This window comes from Heliangelus exortis, chromosome 8 (genome assembly GCF_036169615.1).
Source record: "Heliangelus exortis chromosome 8, bHelExo1.hap1, whole genome shotgun sequence".
NCBI classification, from domain to species: Eukaryota; Metazoa; Chordata; class Aves; order Apodiformes; family Trochilidae; genus Heliangelus; species Heliangelus exortis.
This window is the reverse complement of record NC_092429.1, coordinates 21,543,757-21,567,686: the sequence shown is the minus strand read 5'-3', so window position 1 is coordinate 21,567,686 and position 23,930 is coordinate 21,543,757. Positions and strand designations below refer to the sequence as shown.

At 35.2% G+C, this 23,930-nt stretch overlaps 1 protein-coding gene across 11 annotated transcripts in view; it reads left to right on the top strand.

The window, feature by feature from the left end:
• Positions 1–23,930, top strand: part of CAMSAP2 (calmodulin regulated spectrin associated protein family member 2) — an 83,595-nt gene that overhangs the window by 35,819 nt on the left and 23,846 nt on the right. For 9 of the 11 annotated variants that reach the window (XR_011727160.1, XR_011727157.1, XR_011727156.1 and 6 more), the window contains exons 3-7: positions 3,901–4,062; positions 4,739–4,822; positions 9,350–9,382; positions 13,253–13,394; positions 16,442–16,581. Coding sequence is in view for 7 of the 11 variants with exons in the window: in XM_071751001.1 (XP_071607102.1) it covers positions 3,901–4,062; positions 4,739–4,822; positions 9,350–9,382; positions 13,253–13,394; positions 16,442–16,581 (561 nt within the window). In the remaining 4 variants the exon portion in view is untranslated. The remainder of the gene's footprint in view (positions 1–3,900; positions 4,063–4,738; positions 4,823–9,349; positions 9,383–13,252; positions 13,395–16,441; positions 16,582–23,930) is intronic. The other 2 variants (XM_071750998.1, XM_071750997.1) reach the window with 1 other exon arrangement.

Genomic DNA, 23,930 nt, shown 5'->3' with positions numbered 1-23,930 from the left:
CCCAAAATAATTTTCCTTTTAGAGTTCATTAAGCTTCTTACTGTACAATACAGCAGTATAAAATAAAGCTGTGGAACCTACATTACAGTATATCTGAGTATTGCTTCCTCAGTTGTTCACTGCTGCTGTGTTGATTTTTGAAATTTTAAAAAAGATATTTTTATAATGGTTTTGTACGCTATTCTGTTGTTTGATATGCTGCTCCTTTTTTTATTATTATTTTAGTTATTTTTTAAATCATGCATCCTTATTTCAAGTACACATTGCTGGCATGAAATCCTGCCTAAGATTTTTTTATGCTGTGTGTCAGGATGCTAACATCTTGCAGGAAATAGCATCGTTTATACTACCATCTTAGTACCAGTCATCAGCAGTTCCTGAGGAGTTCCTTCAGGCATTGTGTTATGGGCTTTGTCCAGAGGAAGAAGGTGGTCAGCTAAGCAGCTGGTCCTAGTTTCTGCCCCTCTCAGAATAGTATTTTCCCTCTCAGAATGTATTTCGTCCTCTGATATGAAAGTTTAAATCCTTGTGGCATCATTTGGGGTAATTGCAGATCCAAGTAGTAAGAGTTACCTCTCCCTCTTGCTTTTTTAGCTGGACTTAAAATATGCTGTTCAGTGAGATGTACAAAAGTGGAACTTTTTTTGAGAACTTCAGGGGTTACGCTGGTAAATCCATGTTATTTGGAACAGTAGGATACTATTTTTGTAGTGCAGTTTTTAATTTAGTCTTATTGAGCATAGTGAATGAAAATATGTAGAAGAATGCAGCTTATCTCTTTTCAGAGTGAGTGGAAGAAAACCAGTAACACTATATGTGGAATAAATAGTTCTCTCTTTGTTTCTCTAGCTCCTTTAAAAAATAAAAAAACCCAAGCAGCTATTTTACATATTCTGCCTTATGTGCTTATTTGGTTGTTTGCAATTTTCTGGGGAAAAAGCCCATAGATATTATTAGTTTTAAATATTTTTATTCGTAAAGAAATGATTGTAAAAGAAAGTTAGATATTGCTAACTGGGAAAAATAGCAATTTTGTAGTTTGTTTCTCAGGATAATGGAAACAAGTTGACCCATTCTTTTTATTATTTATTATTTGTTTTTAAAAATCTCCTTTTGAGCATCCTGCCTGCATTAAAAAGAAAATAATTTGGAGTCACTTTTGAGACTCAGAAAATGCTTGTATTTGATAACTTATGTAAAATAAGGACATGTAACATGGATCCAGTGAGTATGGGTAAAATTTTATTACACTTTGTTTTGATAATACGGAGTAGTATGTAAGGTCATTCCTTTCAGAGTTCCCTCTGTTTGCTTAAGTGGCTTGCAGTTCATTAATGATTTGGTAGAAACATTGAAAATGGCACTCAGCTAGTTAGCTGTAAATAATTTTGTTATTGCATTTACATTGTATAGAGCTTATCAGTAGCTCCAGCAACAGTGGCTTTCTCTCCACTGGCCAGGCACTTCATGGGCACGCTCAGGTGTTGCAGAGAAACTGGTGACCCAGAATAGGACTTGAAGGCTTCTGGTTTCCCTCTAGGAGAGTCACCAGTGATTGCTTTTCTTGCAGATTGGTCTTGGAGCACAGGCACAGCAGCCAGTGAGCTAGTGGTGGATCACCAGCTTGTGATTTCTGTTTCCAAATCTGCTTGGAGCTTCCTTGGTTGTCAGACCTCAAGTGGAAGTCTGTGTCCACCCCTGAGGCAGGGGGTGAAATGCTCCTCTTGAGCAGGCAGCAGTCTGGGCAGTTCTGGATCAGCACAGATGACTCTTCGGCACACCTCTGGTGGTAGCACTCCATGTGAGTGCTGGAAAACATCTTTGGTGCACTACCTCCTTTTAAAAAGCAAATCCAGCATTTTCTTGCTATTTTAATATCTTAGTTTTCTGGAGAGGTTGTGGAAATGGCACAAGGTTTTAACTCGGGTGCCATTCAGATCTGGCAGCAGAGGTATGGGGAAGGCAAGACTATTAGAGCCCTTAACTCTGCATACTGTGGACAATCCAAGTCTTCCATTCTTCCTTCTGTTTTGCACTTGCTAAACTGCCCTTCTGCAATCTGAGCTGGAATCCCCTGCAGAACTGCATGTATTTGTATGGCTGACTGAGCCTCTGCAATCCCTTGCAAGGTTTTGGGACTTTACAGGAGTAATCTATCTGAACTCCTCTACACTGCATTTCTGGGCCAACAAATGAATGACTCTTTTGTGTCTATGTGTAGAATTGCCAGATTTCGCATTGGAGTGCAGGTTGCTCAGGAGGCTGGTCATAGGCAATACTCTCTTCTTTGTAAGTGTTTTGGGTGGCAAGAATTCAGCTCCTGAGCTCTTTCCTTCAGTGGCACCCTGGAGCTTGATCAGTAGATGATGAAAGGTGTAGATAAACTGGTAAGGCAGAGGACTATGGTGAAGAGTTCAGTTTAATTAAGTCTGTCAAAGATGGCATGAGTGAAGAGATGCTGGTTCCTAGCCTAGCTGCACTACTTGTGCTGCTTGTTGTGTGGATGGAGTGTGTGGCAGACAGAAAGCTCTGAGGTCACATCCAGGGTCCAACTAGAATAGGCTCATCCCAGGAATGCTGGCTGTCAGGAACAGTTTTGTTAGTGTCTTCAGTAGGTAAAGTGAGGAAAGTTTGCCTTTTTCTTCATTTTGAATAAAGGGCATGTGCTGCTGCCTGCTTCTGAGGCATCATCACTTTGGTGATGCAAACAGTAAGGACAGCACAAACTCTGGATCTGTTAATATTTTTCCTTCTGGGAATTCTGGAATAAATTATGTGCCTGTACTACCTTAACTATAATAATTGGGATATTGCTGTGTGACTCATTCTTCATTGCTGTTGCCATGGCTGTTATCACTACCTTGTGAGATGTTTATATGAATATTTTTATAGTGTTGAAGTCTGGGTGTTAACAAGTGTTTGGGGTCTTTGCATTGTGAGCTGTGATTAAAGGCCATGTTTTAAAAACGTTCTGTCTTTTGGAACTGTTCTGGGTCACTGGAAATGTTGCTTAATACTTAGAAAGCTTTTGTTGTTACTATGAAGCAGAGGCAAATCTGTTTAGCTTTGGGCAGTGCCACTTCAAAGGGCCATAATTTTCTTATATGGTTAGAAGAATCTAGTGTAAGTCCTGGTTGTTTTCTTCTTTGATTATTGTTGGTTTGGGGATTTGTTTGTTAGTTTTAATGATTACAAACTATGAAATGGCCGTTGTCTTTCAATACATAGCACCACCAGGAGAAACGTACCTCCTCTTCTAACTGAAGCTATGTTTTTTTTTTATCAGCATATGCTTATTTTAAAGGTGGTTGTGCATGTGTATAAAATAGTTTACTGAAAGAACAGTATTTTCTATCATGTTGGGTTTTTTTGCTTAAGATTAGTGTAACTGTGTCTTCTTTCTGGATTCTGACTTTAAAAATAGATAGACTTCTACATCATTAATGAAGCATTTTCATTATGATGAAGATTGTTCACCAGCCAGTCTCAGCTTTTATTTCCAGTACAACTAACATTGATCAGACATGGGTTTTGTTCTAACAAGGGTTAGAAATTTAAAAGATTTCTATCTCAGTTGGAAGTGATGTAATGTTTGAATCATTAAAATTACTTATTCTTTCCATTTCCAGCTCTTTATTTTGGTGTTAATTTTTTTTCACAGAGGTTACTTTTATATATGTTAGCCTTTTTTTCAAAGGCAAAGGGTTCTTTCCATTGCATTCTCAGATCAGCTGTGTATGTTCATCTTCATTTGTCTTTCATTCAGAAACTTACAACCAGACAGAAAACTTTGAGCATTTATAGTTTTGGCCCTTGCATGTATGTGGCTGTGTTCAGAAACTATACATAAGTCACTTTCAGATTTACAAACTACTTAGGTATTGCTGCTTCTCTTTGTAGGGTGCTCACTTGGCCATGATTGATACTCTCATGATGGCATATACTGTAGAGATGGTCAGCGTTGAGAAGGTGATTGCATGCACTCAGCAATATTCATCCTTCTTCCAAGCTACAGATGTACCTTATGACATTGAGGATGCTGTCATGTACTGGATAAACAAGGTATGAGTACTGAAAAAGCAAGTTGTGATTTTTATTTTTTTAAAATATGATTTGATTAGAGATGAGTGGGTAGGATATGTATGTATGTGGATCTATCAAGACTGTCTGATACAGACTGTTCCTTCATCTTCTGTGTATGGATAATAAAATGCAAAGTTTACAGAAATAAGTTTTAACATGTTTAATAAGTTTTAACATTTTACATGAAACAAATAAATGGGAATTCTAAAATATACATCACATATGACGTTAGTGCAGTCACTGTCGTGTTCAGATGTCATGACAGCTGGTCCAGAGGCTTTTTTTTACTAAGAGATATTATTTTAGTGTGTAACTTATAAGATCTCAAACCAAGGTATTCTGTTTGTATTTCAACACATATTGCTTGAAGTTATGATCTGCCTTCAGTGGATAACTAAATCAAGTAACAAGGATACACTGTTAATCAGAGATAATAAGGAACAAGTTAGTTTGTACAACATAAAGCTGATGGGTATGTGTCCCAATCTGCATCTCAAACTGACATTTACTGATAAAGCTTCACAACTATAGTCTGAAATATTTGTTTAATCTTTTCAGTTAATCAGTGGTATCGATTCATAGAATTGGTGAAAACTTAAATTTTTTATGACTTGTTTCTTAGAACAAAACACTGAATAAACTGTTTTGTCACTAGGTAAATGAGCATTTGAAAGACATAATGGAACAGGAACAAAAACTAAAAGAGCATCACAGTGCAGAATCTGCAGGAGGTCAAAAGGTAGGTGTAGAAGTTAAAATATTTTATACAAGAGTAAGCATTTATCTATAAACAAAAACCAATATGCATGCAGTATGTATAGGTAAATACACATTTGCAGGCATTGAAATTTTAACTGCTTGTTAAAAAAAAAGCAAACTTTCAGTATTCAGTCATTCTGTTACTAGTTTTATAATTTCAATAAAAATATCCATTTAAATGTGACACTAAGAGTTTCACAGTTGTGCTTTTTGACAAAGGAGGAAACATTGGTTGTGTTCCTAAGGAATTTATAAGGTTTAATTAATACTTTGTAATTAATGAAAACTGTAGTCAGATCTGATATGAAAAAGACCCCCACATTTTTATTCATGATTTTTAATGTTTTCTTGTGTATTGTATGTATCTCAAAAAAGAAATCTGTGTGTGGCATCATGGGAAGCAATGCTCTGGCTATGATCCAAAATATTTCATGATTACAGGGTTTTTTGTATATACAATAAGACCAGACTTAGATTTGATGCCCTTTCCTAACAGGATTTTTTCCCTTTTTTTTGTGGAACTCAAGTTGTGTTCCACCCATCAAAATAGATCAGGATAGCACAGAGTTCCTGACTCTCTAGAAGTACTTGCTTCAGAATGAGATCATTAATAGGATGATGATAGAAGTATTATTGGGGAATTTGTAAAGAGTTTGGACTCTTTGGTATTATCCCTGTACTTCTGAATGCAGAACAGATTTCCTAGCTAGTGCAAGGCTATAATCATAGGGGTGTCTCTGGTCTATTTTCATGTAAGCTGCTGGGGTTTTTTTCATGCTACTCTGAAGGAGTTGCAGATTACCTGAGTAGGTTGGAAGTTCAGTTCAAAAAGAATGAGTGCAATGAATGTTCTTGGATTTGTTGTTTCTTTTTAAGCATAAGGAATGGTGAAGGCTAATTAGCAAGCATGTAACTCAGCAAAAGAAAATGTAACTTTTTACAGTAATGGTGTGACCCTGATGCCTACATCATGATATGGAAAATTGAATCTGTGTTCAATAGTGATAATGGCATAGAAATCTGGAGAATAAGTTTTCCTGTCTCTGTTTTTCAACTCCCAACTACTGCTTCTATTTGTATTTTAAATCTTAGCATGGAAGGGAAGTGGAATGTTTCATTATGCCTCTTTTCTCTTTTCCACCATGCTTTTTCAGGTTGGTGGTCTGTTTTGTAATTTAGGTTCTCCATATTACCGACACAGTAAGCAGTTCAAAAGGTGATTATTCCAGTCTAAAATTTAATAAACTTAGCAATTTCCCTTCTACTGTAGCCAAACACCATCAGATATTTAAACTTCAGATGTTTTAAGGAGTGGTCAGATTTTGAACCTGGACTAAATATACATTAAGAATGCTTCTGATGATGTAGAGAGATGGCCAAACAAACACGGGAAGAAGAGATCATTCTAGTCATTAAGAAAAGGTTTTCTTAGGTTTTAAGTTGTGCCAAAAATTATGTTCCTAAAAGGTAAAACAAAGTTAATGAGCAGATTTTTTTATTACTTCATAATTTCCTACTGTGATAAGTTAATAAATTTATCAGTTTTGAGAAACAGTTTGATCATAATCCTCAAACATACCAGATTAATGCCTTGTTATCTTGTTAAAAATCTGCAGTGAACCTTTTTGCAATAAATCGTAAACATCTACTTTAAAAAAAATTGTAAGCAATAATATACATGGATTAATAAATGATACAACTAAGATATACCTATTTTCTATTTCTGGATAGATAAAAACAGTATTAACAGATCATGAGATTGCTTTTGTTTTCTTTCACTGTCTTGTGCTGCTAGCTTCTTGCAGAAGATAAGAAAGGAAAGGAGTATGTATGGTTTTTAGTTCCAGGTAGCCTTCTGTGGATCTCGATCAGCCGGTGATTTGTGGTAACCTCATCTTTTTCTGGTAGAGTCTCTGCATCTTTTTTTAGTATTAGGATTTAAAATTCTGTAGTGAACAGCTTTGTTTTTCAGGCTTCCATTGAATAATACATACATTGAATAATAAATGTACAGTTGCACTGGTTAAACTACTGATTTTCAATGTAGTTGAAGCTTTTTCAAAACCTATAATTTTTCCATGTGATTTTGTGACTGAGTCATAGTACCTATCAGCCAAATCAATGAGAGAAACAAATATAAGAGCATTCATCTAAAGACCTGAATTCTCTAAACATTTTTTGTTTGGTTTGGTTTTAAATTAGTTTAAACAATGCAACTTCTTGTGTGAAGGTAAAACACTAACTTCGTATTTCCACTTCCAATTGAATGTGTCATAAATTCATGCTGCTAGCAAAAGCTAACCTGCAAAGGAGAGAAGTTTGTAGCAGGATCAGCTTCTTGATCCAATTAATGCAATTAATGCACAGCTGCATGAACACAAATGATGGTGCAAGGAAAACAACAGAACCAAGTATTTAATAAAGGGCATGACAGCCATTTTTGGCACAATAGATAGGATTTACAGCAAGTGATATTTATCGTAGTTATGTCCAAAATTTAGGATTAAACAAACTCCTTGAAAAACTGTAAGCCCTCATCCTGAGGGACTGGTTTGTTTCATTTTTTGTGGGTTGGTTTTTTGTGGTTTTTCTGTTTTGATTTTGTGGGCTTTGTTTTGTTTAAAGATTGGGAGACGTCAGTCAGGATTCTCTGCTCAATGTGTTTTTCAGTGGCTGATTTTTAGTAAGTTCCAGGGGAAAAAGTTTATTCCTGTTTTTAGAGTTCAGCAGCCCCTGAATTCCCATTACAATGTTCAAGAGATTTGAGCTTTAAGTGTCTTTACAAAGTGTGTATTTATAAATCTTACAATCTGTTTGAATTTAAACTTTATTTAATCTTCAGTTTTTCAGACTCTTGAAGCATATTCATTGTCATCTCAACCATAGTTTCAGCCAAGTGGTTGAAATATGTGTTGGATTGTTAGTTCAATTACAGAGAGTCTTTGCAAATGAGACACAATGGTCTGGTTTTTTTCCAAAGAGTAGTTCTTTGGCCTATCAATTAATAGGTATTGATGGACCTTTTGAGTCCACATCTGAAATATACTTCACCTTGATAAATCAAAGAAGAATGTTGCCATCAGTGTTAAGTAGAAGTATAGGCTCTCGAGGTCTGATCTCACTCCCTCTGATCTTTGTATCTGAAAAGTAACCAGGTTTAGAATTCCTGACAGCAATTGAAAATAAGATTTGTTTTCAAAATCATCTACTTTTCCATACATTGACTATATTTCAGTGGGATGAAGAGAAACAAAACCCTATGGTGGTTTGGTTGGGTGTTACTGAAAGAGCCACACATGAACATGCATCTCCTAGTTCATCTCTTTTAAGTGGCTTTGGGATTCTCTACTGTAACAGTCCAGTTAAATGGAGGAGAAGAGTCATGTAACTAATGCACACCCTTCTGTGTACAATACCTTTTTCATATAAAAGCTTTGTTTCATTGCTGCAGTTATTTTAAGGGTTTTATGGAAGTTCAGTATCTTAACAACAATGTAAAATAATCAGCTTCCATATAGTTTTTTCCATAGTAGTTTTAAAATTACTGTTTCACCTTTTGAAGAATATGTTTCTCTTCATTTAAAATAAAATTCTTCCCTGCACTTTGGTGATTGGTTTGACTTCTTATTTTTTGTAATTTCTACAATGAAATCAATGGACTGGTGAGGTTTTCTATGTGTATAATACTGCAGTACAATATTTTTTCTTAGTAGTAGAAGTATTATGCCAGACTAGTCTGTAGCGTTACAGAAAAACTCACTGACTTTACTGTGCTTTAAATTAAGCTTGTAGCTCAAATTTCATATTTGTAAAACTTTTTGGTTTTGTATTTTTTTGATCACATATAAGTTTAGAATTGTATGTATCTGCTCTGATAATTACTCTGCCAGTAGCCAAAACACCATCTACATTTCAGGTCATTGCACAGCATGCAGCTGATGCTAATGTGATTTGCCACTTCAAAATTATAACTGCCTGTACCTCTTGGTGTTATGAAAACTATCATATGATTGCTTTAAAATATAGTTAAATGTTATAAACATAACTGTTTGGCTTGAAGAAACTAATTCAAATTTCACTGCAGTTAGTGGTACTGTATTTACAGTGTGTGATACCTGTTTTCATTGCTTTAGCTTCCCTGCTTCCCCATATGTGCTGCTGGAGTTCATTTTGATACTTGTGATATCATGAGTTCAAGTCTCAAATGAATTCTTCAGTAGGATTGCATATGTAGGTTACAATTAGATGTGTGGAAACATGAAATAAAACTGCATTGATCTGTTTGTGTGGGAAAATTAAAATGTTGATCTACAAAGACTGCAGACTTATTTCTTTAGTGTTATTTCGTTTAATTAGTTCAAAATGCAGAGGTTACAGTGCACTAATGCTTACCATTAAATGTTAAAGAAAATTGCTTTGTAAAAGTGATTTATGAAATCTGATAAATTATTCCTTTTTTTTCTTTGCTTTTTGCTTTTATTCTTTTTTCCTACTGCTTCCTCTGAAGTCTCCTACCAAATGGTTTTGGAAACTGGTTCCTGTAAGTTTGCCCAACTGCTTCACTTTGATTAAATAGCTTATTTTGGGAATGGCTTTGTCCATGTCATGCTGACCTAATCATTCATTTCATTCAGCTCTGCAAAGGTGTGCATTATACAGCAGCTTATTTTATAAGGTAATCTCTGAACAGTAAGTCTAAGGTATGATGCTGGATAAGGGATTACATCTCAAACAGTCAGGTTCTCGATGGGTTTGTATAAGGCAATGTTACCTGTAATTAACCAATGTCAAATTATCAGATATTTTGCAAACTACTTTTTCATAAGCATTCAGTAAACACATCCTTTTTTATTCTGTCTCTCTTTTAAAAAGAGGCCTGCAGAAATTGTTCTTTTTTGTAGATGCTACATGGAGTCTGATATTTTCTTAATTAACAATATACAATCATTATACCCATTTGTCAAGAATTCCCTGATTTTTCAGCTGATTTAAGACTGCTGTTAATCTTTACCACACAAAGTAAACCAAAGCAATTCTACTTTTAGTGAGACTACAATTTCACTAAAAGCAATAACAAGTAATTGTTGAGTTATGCAATGGTAATAAAGTTTGTTTTCTCCAAGCAGTATCACCTTGGAATTATCATTCCTTTCCTCTATCATGTAGCACTCTTGAAATGCATTCAGACTGTTCCCAGCCAAACCTGTTGTAAAATAAAAAAAAGAGTCTCTTGTTTAGGTACATGCAGAATCTTAGATGTCTGGTCTGAATTCCAAAGAACTAATTCTGGTGTACATTTGATCTAAGGTTTACTGAATAACTGATCTAGCAGTCCCTCTGATAATTGTTGCCATAACTAATAAAAGATTGTTCAGACATTGCAAAGAGAATTTCAATAAGAAGGGAATTGTGTGTAGACAAGACAAGAAATAATTTGGTGTCTAGAAAAACAGTTTAAATGTACTGTCTTCAGCAGGCTACTCAATATTAAAATTCAGAATAGTTTACTATTGTCTATAGTGCTTATCTGTTACAGTTGTGACACACACAAATACACTTTTCTTTACAATATAATTCTTTAATTTTGCTTTGGAATTAAGATAGCATAATTAAATGGAGGCAATAGTTAAAAAAAAAAAAAAAAAAAAAAAAAAAAGGCTTTAAGGGGAACTGATGTTTTTGTTCTACTTTTGCCTAAGGTATTAGTTTACTAATGATTCTTTTCCACTGCATAAAAATTGTATTAGAATATAAAATATTCAGTCTACTGAAAAGCTAACTCAAATTTGCCTGCCAGTTGTCCATAAACAGCTTGAATTGGTGCTGTTAAGTATGAGCTTGTTAGTTCAGTAGAGATACATTTGGAAGGGCTACTGGTGTAGTAGGAAGGCAGTGTCTCAAGCAGCTCTAACAGTTCAACCTGTATTCTGGTCTCTTCCCTTTATGTACAGCAAGTGTTTCATAGTGAGAGAGATTCCTGAGCGTACAGGCAGCTGAAAACCTCCTCTGAGAGGTAATTTTTTAACATGTTATTGAGTATAGGGTAAATACATGCAAACTTTCATTTTGATAATTAAGTCAGAATACACATGAGCACTCATGACAGAGTGGCTGGTGTGTTGTTTGTTCATCTTTAGCTGACCTTTTATATTTGCAAGTGTCTCAACTATACCTAGACTTGTTTAAGTGGAAGAAGCTCAAAGAAGTTAAATCAGGTTTGTTCAGAAACAAGGTGCCTGTATTAGCATTTATGTTTAAATAGGCACTGGAGCTCTATAATAAGTGTAGAGGTTCATCTTTTGCATTACTGCATCCATATTCAGTAGCAAACATTACAACTGATGGGAAGAGTTTCTTCAAATGAAAGTTTATTACAAATGTAGTGGAATTACCACATCTTTTATTTTTCAGTGCAATTTCTTTTATATTTTCAAGCAAATTAAAACATGATACCTGTTAATGTCCTAATGAACCTAGCATATCAGGTTATGTAAGTTTATTTTTCCTGAATATGCCTGGCATACTCTCCAGAGTAAATTAAGCCCTCTTTCTAGGTCCACTTTAATGATATGACACAGTTTCCAGGATCTGCGGGTACTGTTCGTAAGACCAGCAAAAGCATCATTAAAGAGGCAGCAGACTTTTTCACAAGATTTACTATGCAAGACTGCTTTATTATGAATTGTAATATTTTGTAGACTTAATTTCAGTAGAATGAGTTTTATTCAATAGAATGAAAAAGAACAAACTTTCACTGCAGGTATAATTGGCGTATTAACTTTGAAATAGTAGAGAGTATTAATAACATGGGGAAAATAATATTAATTGTGCATGAAACACTAACATGATTTTGTTAGTGGATATTTCCCATAACATGTAAAAAAGGCATTTTCATTTTACACAGCATACTTGGCACATAAATACTGGTACATTTCAAGTATGAAATCAAGATTTGCAGGAGGTTGTTTGTTTGTTTTTTAATATTGGTTGGTCAAAAGTGTAAGTTCTCTGGGCCAAATAGTTTTTTAGAACTGATAGGTCTGCTGTTGCTAGATTAGACTTGTACATTTCAGGCCATTTAGAGGGCACAGACAGTCACTAAAGATAATCCCATGTGATGCTTGACAGAAATCAGTGACAACAAGTACAGCCCTCAGGGTTAGTCTGTGGTTCCACAGCCTTTTTTTCCAGCAGAGCTGGCTTAAACCATTCACACTCCACCCATAACCCCTTCAGACCTGCCCAGTCATTCACTGTAGAAACAAAGGAGAAGAGAGATGCTGTATTTGGATCAGTGGTTTTACCATGTAGTCCCATCAGCAATTGCTCCAGCACAGCCAAAAGATGGAGAGAGTAGGAGATGGAAACTCTTGACTCCAGCTTTGCTGGAAAGACTTAACATCCATGAAGACTTCTCAGAGTCCCAGCAGGGAGGCTTCGTGTTTAGTGTGCATGGATGAGTGAAAACAGCATAAAATTACCTCAGAAACACCTTCAATGTCATAAGTAGTTCTGTGGCATGAATAGAAAAGTACTTCAGTACTATTTTAAAAATAATTCTTAGTACAAAATATTAAAAAATTAAAATCTAGATCACTTCCTTCCACCTCAGTTTGTTTTTCCAGGAAGAAAAGAAAATAAACAAAAGGCGAATACTGTTTTTTAAGGAAACCTCTCTTCCCTCCCCTCCCCCCCCCAAAAAAAAACCCATGAAAAATATATTCACTGCAGATAAACATTGTCTTGGTATTCTGAGCTAGCTATCTCTTTATACAACAAATACAGCTATTTCTTTACCAAACAAATTTTGTTTTTCACAATGTTTCCTTTTATAATTGAGCCACTGTATGATCATCATACTTGACCACTAATTCTTCTCTACGTTTACAACTGCTTGTAGTGGCACATGCTAGTAATAAAAATAGAACTGATCAAACGGATTTCCTTGTTTGTCAATTTGTCAGAAATTCAGTTTTATGAATGAAATTTTGGGCAAGATTCTTGGGTGTGGTAACTTCACAGAGTCAGTGAACTGACGTTCCACCAGCTAAGGATTTGTCTAATTGTGTTTACACACAAATAATTTCTGACTGTATAACCATGAATGTTGAATGCTAAGTAAAGTATAATGTTATTTAATTCCTCATGCTATACAGTGATCATAAAAAATGGTAGCTTTGAAGGAAAGGCACAGTATTAGCATTATGGGTTCCTTTCCTCTTAGATATTATTCATGTCAGTCAAAATGAGGTATAACATGAGAAGTTTTAGGAAAATTTAATACAGAATATCCCACTATTTATCAAGTACTGCTTTTTCACTAATGGAGTGTAAAATCTACAGTATGAATCTGTTTCTTCATATGTTTCACAGCCTTTTTCTCTCTGAATTTCTTCATTGTGTATTGTAGGCTCGTTACAGAAAGGAGCAAACATTGCTTAAGCAGCTGCCCTGCATTCCATTGGTGGAGAACCTGCTGAAGGATGGTACAGATGGTTGTGCTCTAGCAGCCTTGATCCACTTCTACTGTCCAGATATTGTTAAACTGGAGGGTATGTTTCATGTGTCTCTCAGCTTGTAAAAATACGTCCATAAAAAGTTTAAACGTGTTTGATAACTGTGAGGGAATGTGCTTCAGTATGATACTCAAGAGGCATAAGAACCAAGGTGTCCAACCATATTGTGCTTAATATTATGTTCTCATGTTAATATGGACTTACTAAGATCATAGATCTGACTGGGGCACCATATTTGCCTGTACACTGTGAAACGTGAAAACATCTGAAAAACTCTTATTCCTGAAGCTGCATGAGTGCTTTCTTGTGAGTCTGAGTACTTATAATTCTAAAACATGGAGGTTAGTCAAGCTCTGCATAGCTGCACTGCATGGCTTTTATTTCACATCATGGTTATCTCTATAATTTATAAATGAAAATACATAGTCTAGAATGTATTGGTCTAATGCTCTTCAATAATCACAGGTGTCTGTGATGATAAGCAGCTTCATCTTGCTTTTTGCTCAGTGGCCTGGTTAAAGTCATGTCTTCCTCTTGGCAACTGAGAGCCTCATGAAGCTCTAAAATGAATTGGCAGCTAACACCCATCATTTTCTGCCTGTGTTCTTTCCATGATATCTTTGATGTCGTGGGAACACATACACAGAACCATCCTGAGAAATCTAGGAATATGAACAAGTACTTGGTAAGAACTTAAGGACAAACTTGTTAAGGACTAAAATCTGTAATTCATGTACACAAACACTTATTGTATAGGAAGCTTCCAGCACAGTAGGCGTTTGAAGATGAAAGATATTAAGATGCATGCATTCACCATTCCTCTTCAACTTGTGAATTTTGAAAAGTACAACTTTTCATTTACATAAATGTTGCAGCCAATTATATGTACTATTGTATTTGATTAGGGGAGAGATTAATGCTTCAGTAGGAGTGAATGGGGGTAACACCTAGTTCCTTCTTAGTGTTTTAGCATGGCTGAAAATACTGACAGCCAAAAAAATCTTGTACACCTAGTCTGACCACATATATACTTACCAGCAGATTCCTCCAGCATCTGAGGATGCTGTCTTTAAATAAGACAAAGCACGTGTTACCTTTGAAACTCTAGTTTTTAGCATTCTTGTCAGGTGTCCTAGCATCATCTTCCCTGGAGATACACAGATGTGTGAGTCATTGTCTCAGAAGTAAATTCAAAGATACTCTAAAGCAACCAGAAGCACTTTCAAAAGACTTTGCCCATCTTTGCTGTGTTTAAATAATGATATTTTTGATGTGTGTGCAATTTTGCTGAGTTTTGATTGTATATTGGAACTAAGGTAACAAAAATGGATTTGCAAAAATGCTTTGAAATTAATTTAAAATAAAATAAATCTAAGAGTTTTCCGTAGTCTGATTGTATTAAGATTCACTTAACTTTCAAATCTAGGTTTCCTGTAAGGAAAACAGGAGTAGAGAGGACTCCCTATGTCAGTGAGCCAAGAAATTGGTTATTGTGTAAAATTATATAGTCCTTTTCATTGATTTATCTCATTCCATCTTAAAAATGTCTAACTCTTTAAAATCTGTACTCTTCTTGCCAGCTGCTGCATGGGCCCATTTTTTACATGGTTTTAAATCTTACTCTATTTTTCTACCTGAATGTGCTTATATCCTGTCAGTGTGTCTGTTCATACAGCAGTGCCCTTTGGCTCCAATATCTTCTTTTAATCTTATGTCTGACCTTTTGATATATTTTATTTCTTTTGCCCAGGCTAGTGAATTAAGCCTGGGTTTAATTCTGAAGTGGATTTACCATTCTTGCTATTATCTGCAATAATCTTCCTCTGTGACTAGTTCTGATTTTGGTTCATCTTTCTTGAATATGGATGGTTGTAATTGTACATAGAAATCCAGACTGGCATCTCCTTACTGCTTTGTACAGTGCTTCTGGGTCACCACTGGAAATTATTTTTCTCATCTATTTTAGCATTATGTTTGCTTTTTTCCTAGCTGTGTGAAGCTCATAAGCTCATGTGTTGGGTACACATGATAATTTCCTGCTCTATCTTACTTTCAACCAGTAGATCACATTAGAATTCTATTCTAAAATTCATTACTTCACATTTTGCATTACTAAATCCCATTTTGGTCAGTTTAGTCAAAATTTTTTTTCCATGATAATCATCTGCAAGGCTGGGTTGATGGAGTGATTGAATATTGTGAAAAAATTCTTTGAAAAAACCTAAGCTGTTTAAAATCTATGTGGAGCTCTGTCATACGCATGCATGCTCTGAAATGAGATTTCTTTTTATTCTGTTCACTCTTCCCTTTTGCAAGAAATTTTTTCCTAAGAAGTTTTTATTGCTACTTAATTTCCCAAGAAGCAGTCATAAAAAGAGAACAGTAGGTAAATTGGACATGAATAGTTTTCAGAGAATACTGTATAACTACAAGAGTCTGTTCACTGTTACTACTTGTCTCTAAACAGCACTTTCAGAGAGTGCAAATTCATACATCAGAGGCTTCAGATCCTTGTAAAATCTCTTATTGAGCATCAAAGTCCCCAAAAGCAAATACATAAGAATGAATTGATGCTGAGGGTTTTTTTTTGAAGATTGGGGTTTTATTAGCATTGCACGAAAAGGTACTCTCAGGTCACTCTGCAAAGACAAAGAACTAATATGTGTGGGAAACTGTGGAAAAGCATATATTTCTTTCTACCATTGGTGTATAGAAAATGTCCTTTTAAAAATGTATATTAGCAGTTAAATGCAGTTTTTCATTACATGGAGTAACAGGAGTTAGAGCCTAATTTCTGTTTTCACAAAAGGCAAATCAGAAAAGAATAAAGTCAGTAGTGAAAAAAACACCACCAGTGTTTAGAAAAATGCCTAAATATATGAAACTGCAGAGGTCAAATGTAGAATCTGAGGTCAAATGTAGAATCTAAGTTTCTGAAATAGAAAAATATAATCTTCCTGAGGAAAAAAATATAATCAAGACTGAAATTATCCAGAAATTGCTCCAAAATCCAGCAAAGCAACAAGCAATTTAAAAAAAATGTTTAGCTATATCTAATCTGTGTTTCTATTCTTCCTTCTTAGATATTTGTTTGAAAGAGACAATGTCTTTGGCTGACAGCCTGTATAATCTACAATTGATTCAGGAATTTTGTCAAGAATACCTTAACCAGTGTTGCCATTTCAGTCTTGAGGACATGCTCTATGCAGCTTCTTCAATAAAGGTAAAATATATAAAAATGTGTGCAGCACCCATAGGACTGTTTTGTTGATGATCTATTTAGTATTTTTTGGTCTGCTGCTAGATGAAAATACATGGTGCATCTCTTGTTGCATCTTAATATGCAACTTGTTTGTTGCATCTTACTGGTTAGCTAAAGTATGAATCAGTGATAATTCTGTTAAAATGTAGTAGTCATCTACATTAGTTTAAATTTGTTAAGGCTTTAACAGAAGGAAAGAATATTGAAGAACTGTTTACGGAATTATTACTCACTGATTTCTGTGTACGGAGTCATGTAATGGTTTTTAATCTTAAAGCTTTTTCACTTTTATAAAACTGTCAACTTTCTGAGTTAATTTAATTGAAAAATCTAATGGTTTTATGCTCAGAATACAATCAGAAGTATAGTTCCAACAAATAGAGTTGTTTGAATAAGCAATTTTCAGTCATGAGATTTTGCTCTTTTGGAAAGAGGAAAAAAACGTTTTGCTTATTCTATCACTTTTTTTAAGCCTGTGTGGAATGAGCAGGAGTAATCAAATTATTTCTTGCCTAATTGTAACTTCCATTTTTCATTCTTGTGTTTCTTTAAGGCTTTCTTCTGTATAAAATACTTTTAATTTGCTTAAGATTCTTGTGGGTCTGCCTTCAGGGCGTGAAATAATATTTTTATGGAATCAGCATATCCCTTGCAGATGGAATGTAATTGTTTTTTAAATATCTGGGTCATTTCTCTGCTTTTATGATCTTTATGACAATCTCACAAGCCTGAGTCACAGGGGTAGAGCTTGAATACAGATTTGTTGTCTCCTGTAGGGTTGAACCCAATCCTTTTCCCTTCAGTAATCAGCTGCCAGAGTAAGGGCAGTAGAACCAGACCCTGTAAATCTTGAATACTTAGCTGTTGCTGTTGTATTTTGTGTATACAAAGTTGTGTAGTGGCTGCTTTCAATTAGCATTTGCTGTTTATAAATTCCAGCTACAATCATCTACCTACATGTATGTAAAAAGGCTGCTGCATTGCAGTATTTCTTGTCTGTAGTTGGTCTTTTTTTTTTTTTCTATGTTCTGGATGTAATATGGATGTAATAAACCATATTCAATGATATTGAGTAGGACTGCAGGACATTTTCATTGTTTTACTCTTCTAACTGATGTGGAATAAATGGAATTCCTTATTCTTTTATTTCATCCATTGCAATAATACAATTTTTTATCTAAGTAGTTTGTATTCTTGAATTAGTATGCACTATGAAGCTTCCATCTTAACAAAGTAACTGTAGTAAATATTTTGTCAATATCCCAATGCATCAGACTTAACTTTAAATGCTACAGGCTCAGTAATTTTGCTGGATTTGAACACTGTCTTTAGAGGGGATTTAGAGTTCTTTCAAAGATTTAGAGTATTTCTTGAACTGAGAAAGCCCTTTTGTGATAGTGTTTTTACAAATTGCTGTGGTGTGGATACTTACTTTGGTGAAAATGCTACAAAGAAAGGCTGCCAAATTTTTCTTCTAAACCTTCTAAACCTTCTAAAACAAGTTTTTTCTCCTAAAACTTGGCATGGAAACTGGCTAGTAAACTCAGTTTTCCAGTGTTAAGAATTACTTTACTTCCAAAATAAATTCACAGTTAAAGGAGCTCTTTCTTAGTTGTCCAGAGTAAGTTTTAATAAATGTACATACTTTCTGAATAATTTTGTTGTAACTTTGAAAAAAACTTGCATTATAAATGGCTATTTTAAATATTACGCATTTATTTAAACTAGTTAGTAGAAATCACCAGTTTATAAAATTTATATAGTATCAAGTTTTAGGATTTATAGAAGCATGTGTCTTTGGTTTAGGTGTGTTTTTTACTCACCAAATATTTGTTTTGTTTTCAGGGTGTCATGCTGCCACATAGGTGGCACTGTGCTTTCAGATAAAGTTCTGTTACATTCATAGCAGTGACAGAAAGAATAAAAAGAATCAAACTCCTGATACATTACAGGAAAAAAGCCTCAATTTAAAAAAAAATTCAGCTAAGTTTTTGGAATGATGATACCATGCCTTGTGTGGTCCTAGAAATTACAGCAGGTATCCTGATTCCATGCTGGTGTCAGAGCCCCTTGATCAGTCACCAGGTGCATGCCTTACATTCTTTACTGGGCACAGTGCACAGTCCTGTTATGTTAGAGTAAGGTAGGTTGTGGATAGGATGTGATACAGAAGTGTAGTGCAGGACCTGACCAGGGTGATTGTGCCCACTTTTATCTTTCCCATCAAAATGCACAGAAGTGAAATCAGATTATTTTAAAACATGGCTTAACAAGCATCCAGAGCATTTGATACAGGCTCTCAGATTTCACAGCACATGAAACTCATGGCTTAGTTCTGTTTTAGCACAGAGGAGAAACAAGCTTTTTCTGTATTTCTAGACAAGTTTAATAAGTCAAAATCAAATTAAGCAGAAAATAAGTTTTGTTGCTATTCCCCTGCCTATTTCTCTTCCTCTAAGAAAAACACATTCGTGAAGTTCTTTGTATGATGTTTACTAAGGTAGGGCTACTGATGTTAAAGAAAAAAAAATACTTGAATACATTCCATGGATGGTTCAGGAACCACCAAGGGACAATATTGGTTGTTTTCCTTTGAGACAGGCAAATGCCAGTACAGAGAGATTACATAAAAAGTAATCACAAAGTTTTCTGAATCCTCCCTGCATATTTAACAGAAGGAAAGAATAGAAATTCTTGGATTTCTCTTCAGCTGTGCATCTTGCTTTTTGCCCTGATCCTCCCTTTTCCCTTCTCCTGTAAAAAGCTTTATCCTGGGTCAGGATTTATTTTTAATATCTTGCTTTTCACCTGTATCTGGGAAGCTATATAGAACTGAAAGCAATGTTTTATTGTGACACAAACATGTGCTTATCCAAAGAACAGGTTTGTAGAAACAGAAGAACTTGCATGAAGTTCCATCACAGGAAGCATGAATTACCCTGCAGAACAGTAAACACAGTTGATTAACACTGCAGTGTAATAGTAGTGAGTATGTAGTTTTTGAGGCTTGTAAAAAGGTCTTATGGATTATATAATTCTAGAAAGAATGTTGAAAGTCACATGTATGGACCCTGAATAGAAACCAAAAAATGCATCTCGCAGGTTCCATTTGTCATGTGAGGTATATGTTGAAAGTATTTCTAAAAGAGGAAAAACACATCTTTGGTTGTGTTTGGTTATGTTCTTCATATTTTTAGATCATTCTCTGCCAGTTCTAGTAGGACCACAGGGTTCAGATCTATGAACAGGTTATTTAGGAGTTAACTTTCAAAGGGTAGATACCGACAGACCTAACTGATTTGATCTTTACCATTATTTGAGAACTGACATAGGAATGTGGCAATGAGACACAGTTAGTTTTTGGCTTTTGTATCTTTATCTAAGATATGTAGATTGTTTTAAATTACGATCCTAAACTTCTGCTACTTATTTAATCTATGCTTTGTTGTACATTCCCTTTTCACTGATAAATGACTGAGTCAGGGTGAGACATGGATCACAGCCAATACTAAAACATTTTTTATTAATTCAACTGCTATTGTTAGTAGGATAAATACATTAGTAAGAAAACAGGTATATACACACTGCATTAATTTGCCCACAGAGTTCACACACACATCTCAGTCGTTTTTGCATTTTGGTTGGAGGCCTTCCCCAGCCACTTTTGGGAAAGTGCCCAGAAAGTCTCTCAAAGGGTCACTTGTTTCTTTAGGTGTGTGTGTACATACAGTCCTGTGTTCTTTGTATATAGCAGCTACTGCCCTCATGAGTGTGGTCAGAGTTCTGCAAAATGCTGCTGACTCCAGCATGTGCTGATGGCCTGTGCAGATCTGGTGTTCCAAGTGTGTGGGTTCTTGGAGGTTCAGCAGAGCCATAAGTTCTGCAACCTCTGGGTTCTCAGGAGGATTGCATGTGCTGCCCCTCAGCATGGATGAGGGGCATGAGCTCCCATGAGCTGCTCTTCTCTGATAACTATAGAGCCTACTGCAGGAGGCAGATGGATTCAGAATGAAAGCTTTCTGAATGTGAAATGAAGCATATCTGAGAGATGGTTGTTGTCTCTTGTCGGTGAAAGCCATTCCTCTGACCTAAATGGTGACCAGACTGTGCAGAATCACATCTAAGCACATGGAATAGGTACCTTATTTTTACATTTAGCTACTAACTAGAGCAGACAGAACAAGCATTTGCTCTGTCAGAGGCTCAGTAGGCCAAATGGAGAGGCTGGTTCCAGAACTTCTTTTTCTCTTTTTCTTTCGCTGCTGAATTGAACAGGAAGATACCATATCTCAAGTGTTGTTGTATACTAAAAATATTTATTGTATTTGAACATTTTGAATACTTAAACTTTCTGAGGTAATGTTGACAGTGACTTTGTAAACTAGGTAAGCAGAAGCTGTAATCAGCACTGTATCCTCTGAGATGTGAAAAGTAGTGTTTGAATATGTCACACATGTCAGTCTTAAAATATGAAGGGATACACAGTATCCACAAGTGTTGAACGGGTTTGCTTCTGGTATCAATGAGAAGGAAAAAAAAAAAAAAAAAAAAGCATTGGCAATCAGACTACTAACCTTAGTCTGAACTTGAGGTGAAATCTCTTAAGTGTGCATATGGATTCCACAGGGACACAGGAGAGCAGCTAGCTGTGTTTGGTGAGGCAATTAGGTACCTATGGTGGGAGTTGTTCCAGGGATTTGATTCCTATCTGGCTGGTTTAGAAGGATTTGGGATCAGGAATGAAAAGGAAGATTCTACCGGAGAGCACAACTTTAAGATAAGATTTCTCTCCTGACAGAGTAAATGTTCCTGACTTATTATTTAAAGGGATGCAACGTGGATTGCCTTCACTCATCTTCATCAGCCAGTTTTCACACTTATTTGTTCTGGTCTGCAATAAGACATACTGGAGTTTTCAGCTTGAGTTGTTGTGGCAGAAGATCTGACAAACTGGTAGCTCGGGGATCATACACAGAACTGTAATTTGGCTACTTCCACTCCTTGTGGCTTTGAAACACTCCAATTTTCTTCAAATCTTGATGCATTTATGTTGCCTCTTTTATAGCATGTAAACTATGGATTTGCATTTGAGGTAACTGAACTATTGAACAGAGATTTTAATGTGTGTCATGATATGAATTTTGGAGTGTATTTTTGTCTTTTATTTTGATAAAATCCCTGAAAGCATTTTTCCAGTCAATTTAGTGCTTTTCCATTCATTTCCCATTTAATGGAAGATGCTTTTCCATTCAGTTGTAGTGAATTCAAACCTGATCACAAATTGTTTGTATCAACTGTATATATGACACTGTAGTTACTATTCTATAAATGTGCATATCTAAAACCTGTACTTATTAGAAGGATATAACTTTAGAATAAGTTGCAAGATTGAACTTACTGTTTTTGTTAGCTAACTGCATTTAAAAATTGTGATTTTTAAGATTGTGGAGGAGCAATGGAGATATTAAAGAACATAGTTTATCTTTTTTGTATAAAATTTTATAGCTAGCTAGCTAGCTTACATCCCCCTTTGTTACAGAAGCAAGTAATGACCTTAAATTTCCTACTCAGAATATTGGAATGTATTTTTCTTCCAAAACATTAGCTTCTAAAAATCTCTTTAACAGAAGGATTTTTCTTTTACCATACGAGAAAATGGAATAGATACAACAGTCTGCAAATATTAAATGGAAAAAAAATCAATCAGAATGTTTAGGAAATAAAAGCATCTATGAAGCTGCAAGTCTGCCATCTGCTGTTCAGTGGTTTAGAGCCAATCTGAACTGCTCAAAGTTTGGTTATTTTTTAGTACTAGTAAAATAATGTTATGTTTCTGATTTATTTTTTTGTATAAGTACATGAAGTAATCATGATGAGCTGTTAGAAACTTTGTCAGCATAATCAAGGCAAAATCTACTGAAGTAATATCTACATTTTTTCTAGTCCTGGGTATTAGGATTACTGCAGACCCACAGTAAGTTCTTCCAAAATATTCAGTGACTGACCATCAGTCTTCCCTTGGATCATTATGAACCTTTTCTGAATAAAAAGAACTTGTGGAAAAAAATGCTTTTTCCATTATGATGTTTTTACCTTCAAGCTAAGTAAAGTAGCCTCAGTTTTAAGCAGGCTGTGCAACCAACAGTTTCATTCTTACTTTACTAAATACTGCTCTGGTGATTTTGGAAAAACAAGTTCTCTTGCAGTAGCTTGGAACTGTACAGAAGGAATATCTTGAAGGAAGATCTTGAGGGAAGGAAGGAATATCTTGAGTCCCTCATAAAAGTCACACTATTAAATGCAGCATTTCAATAAAACATAATAAATTGGTGTATTTAAATGCAGTATTATTTTACATAGGGACAAAGATAAGATTAGAATAGTTTAATTTTTTTGTATTAAAACTTTCAAGTGTAAAATATAAAGGTTTGAGTTTCATCCTCAAAAATCAAAAGAGAGAGGATCTGATAGTTCAGTGTAAAATTCTATTTTCTTCAAGTACAGAAAGTTTTATAGGGCCAGACATTAAAAATGTTTTTATTTTAAAAAATTTCCTGTGGATATGTATTTCTGGGCTTCAACACTACTTCATAAGTTTCAGGTGCTCTTGATGCTGTTAGTTTGTAAAAATTAAACCAATAAATTTGTTAATTTGTATTTTCCCTTTTAAGCTGTGTGAAATGGTAAATGAAAATAGCATGAAGTGGAAAAAATGAACTGGATATTTGAAATTATTCATTGTTTATGACATGAAAAAAGTGACTAAGGACATGTGCTTTTGTAAGCTGTTAGCTAGACATCATTGGCTTTTATTGCAGAAAGACTTTTAGAACAGTTTGTTTAAAAAGTTGTTTAATTATAGGTTCCCAATTTAATGCATAAGTACTGGTTTGCATTGTTTACATTTCCAGGGGTGATAATCCTGGTAACACAAGTCTGTGCATCTGCTTGGGTCAGCTCAGGCCTGGATGCTGGTTGATCTCTTTCAGTTGGCATTTCTGGATAGGAAGTAGCACTGAGCCAGATGGATGTAGCAGCTCAGCACTGTGGTCTGAGACCTTCACCCTCAACAATCCTGGTCTTTTGCCCCCCTTACTTACCCTTACAGCAGAAACTGCTGCTACTCCTCCTGCCTGGTTTTCCTCTCTTTGATATTTTTGTTGCAGTTAATGTCATCAGTTGTTTCTGGTCCTTTGCACCTGTTTTTCTCCTTATGTTATGTCTGGTGGGTCCCACACTTTGGTTTTCATAGCTGCATAATGGGAAAATACAGCAGGGAGCTATGTCAACAATAGATTAAGTGTTCATAA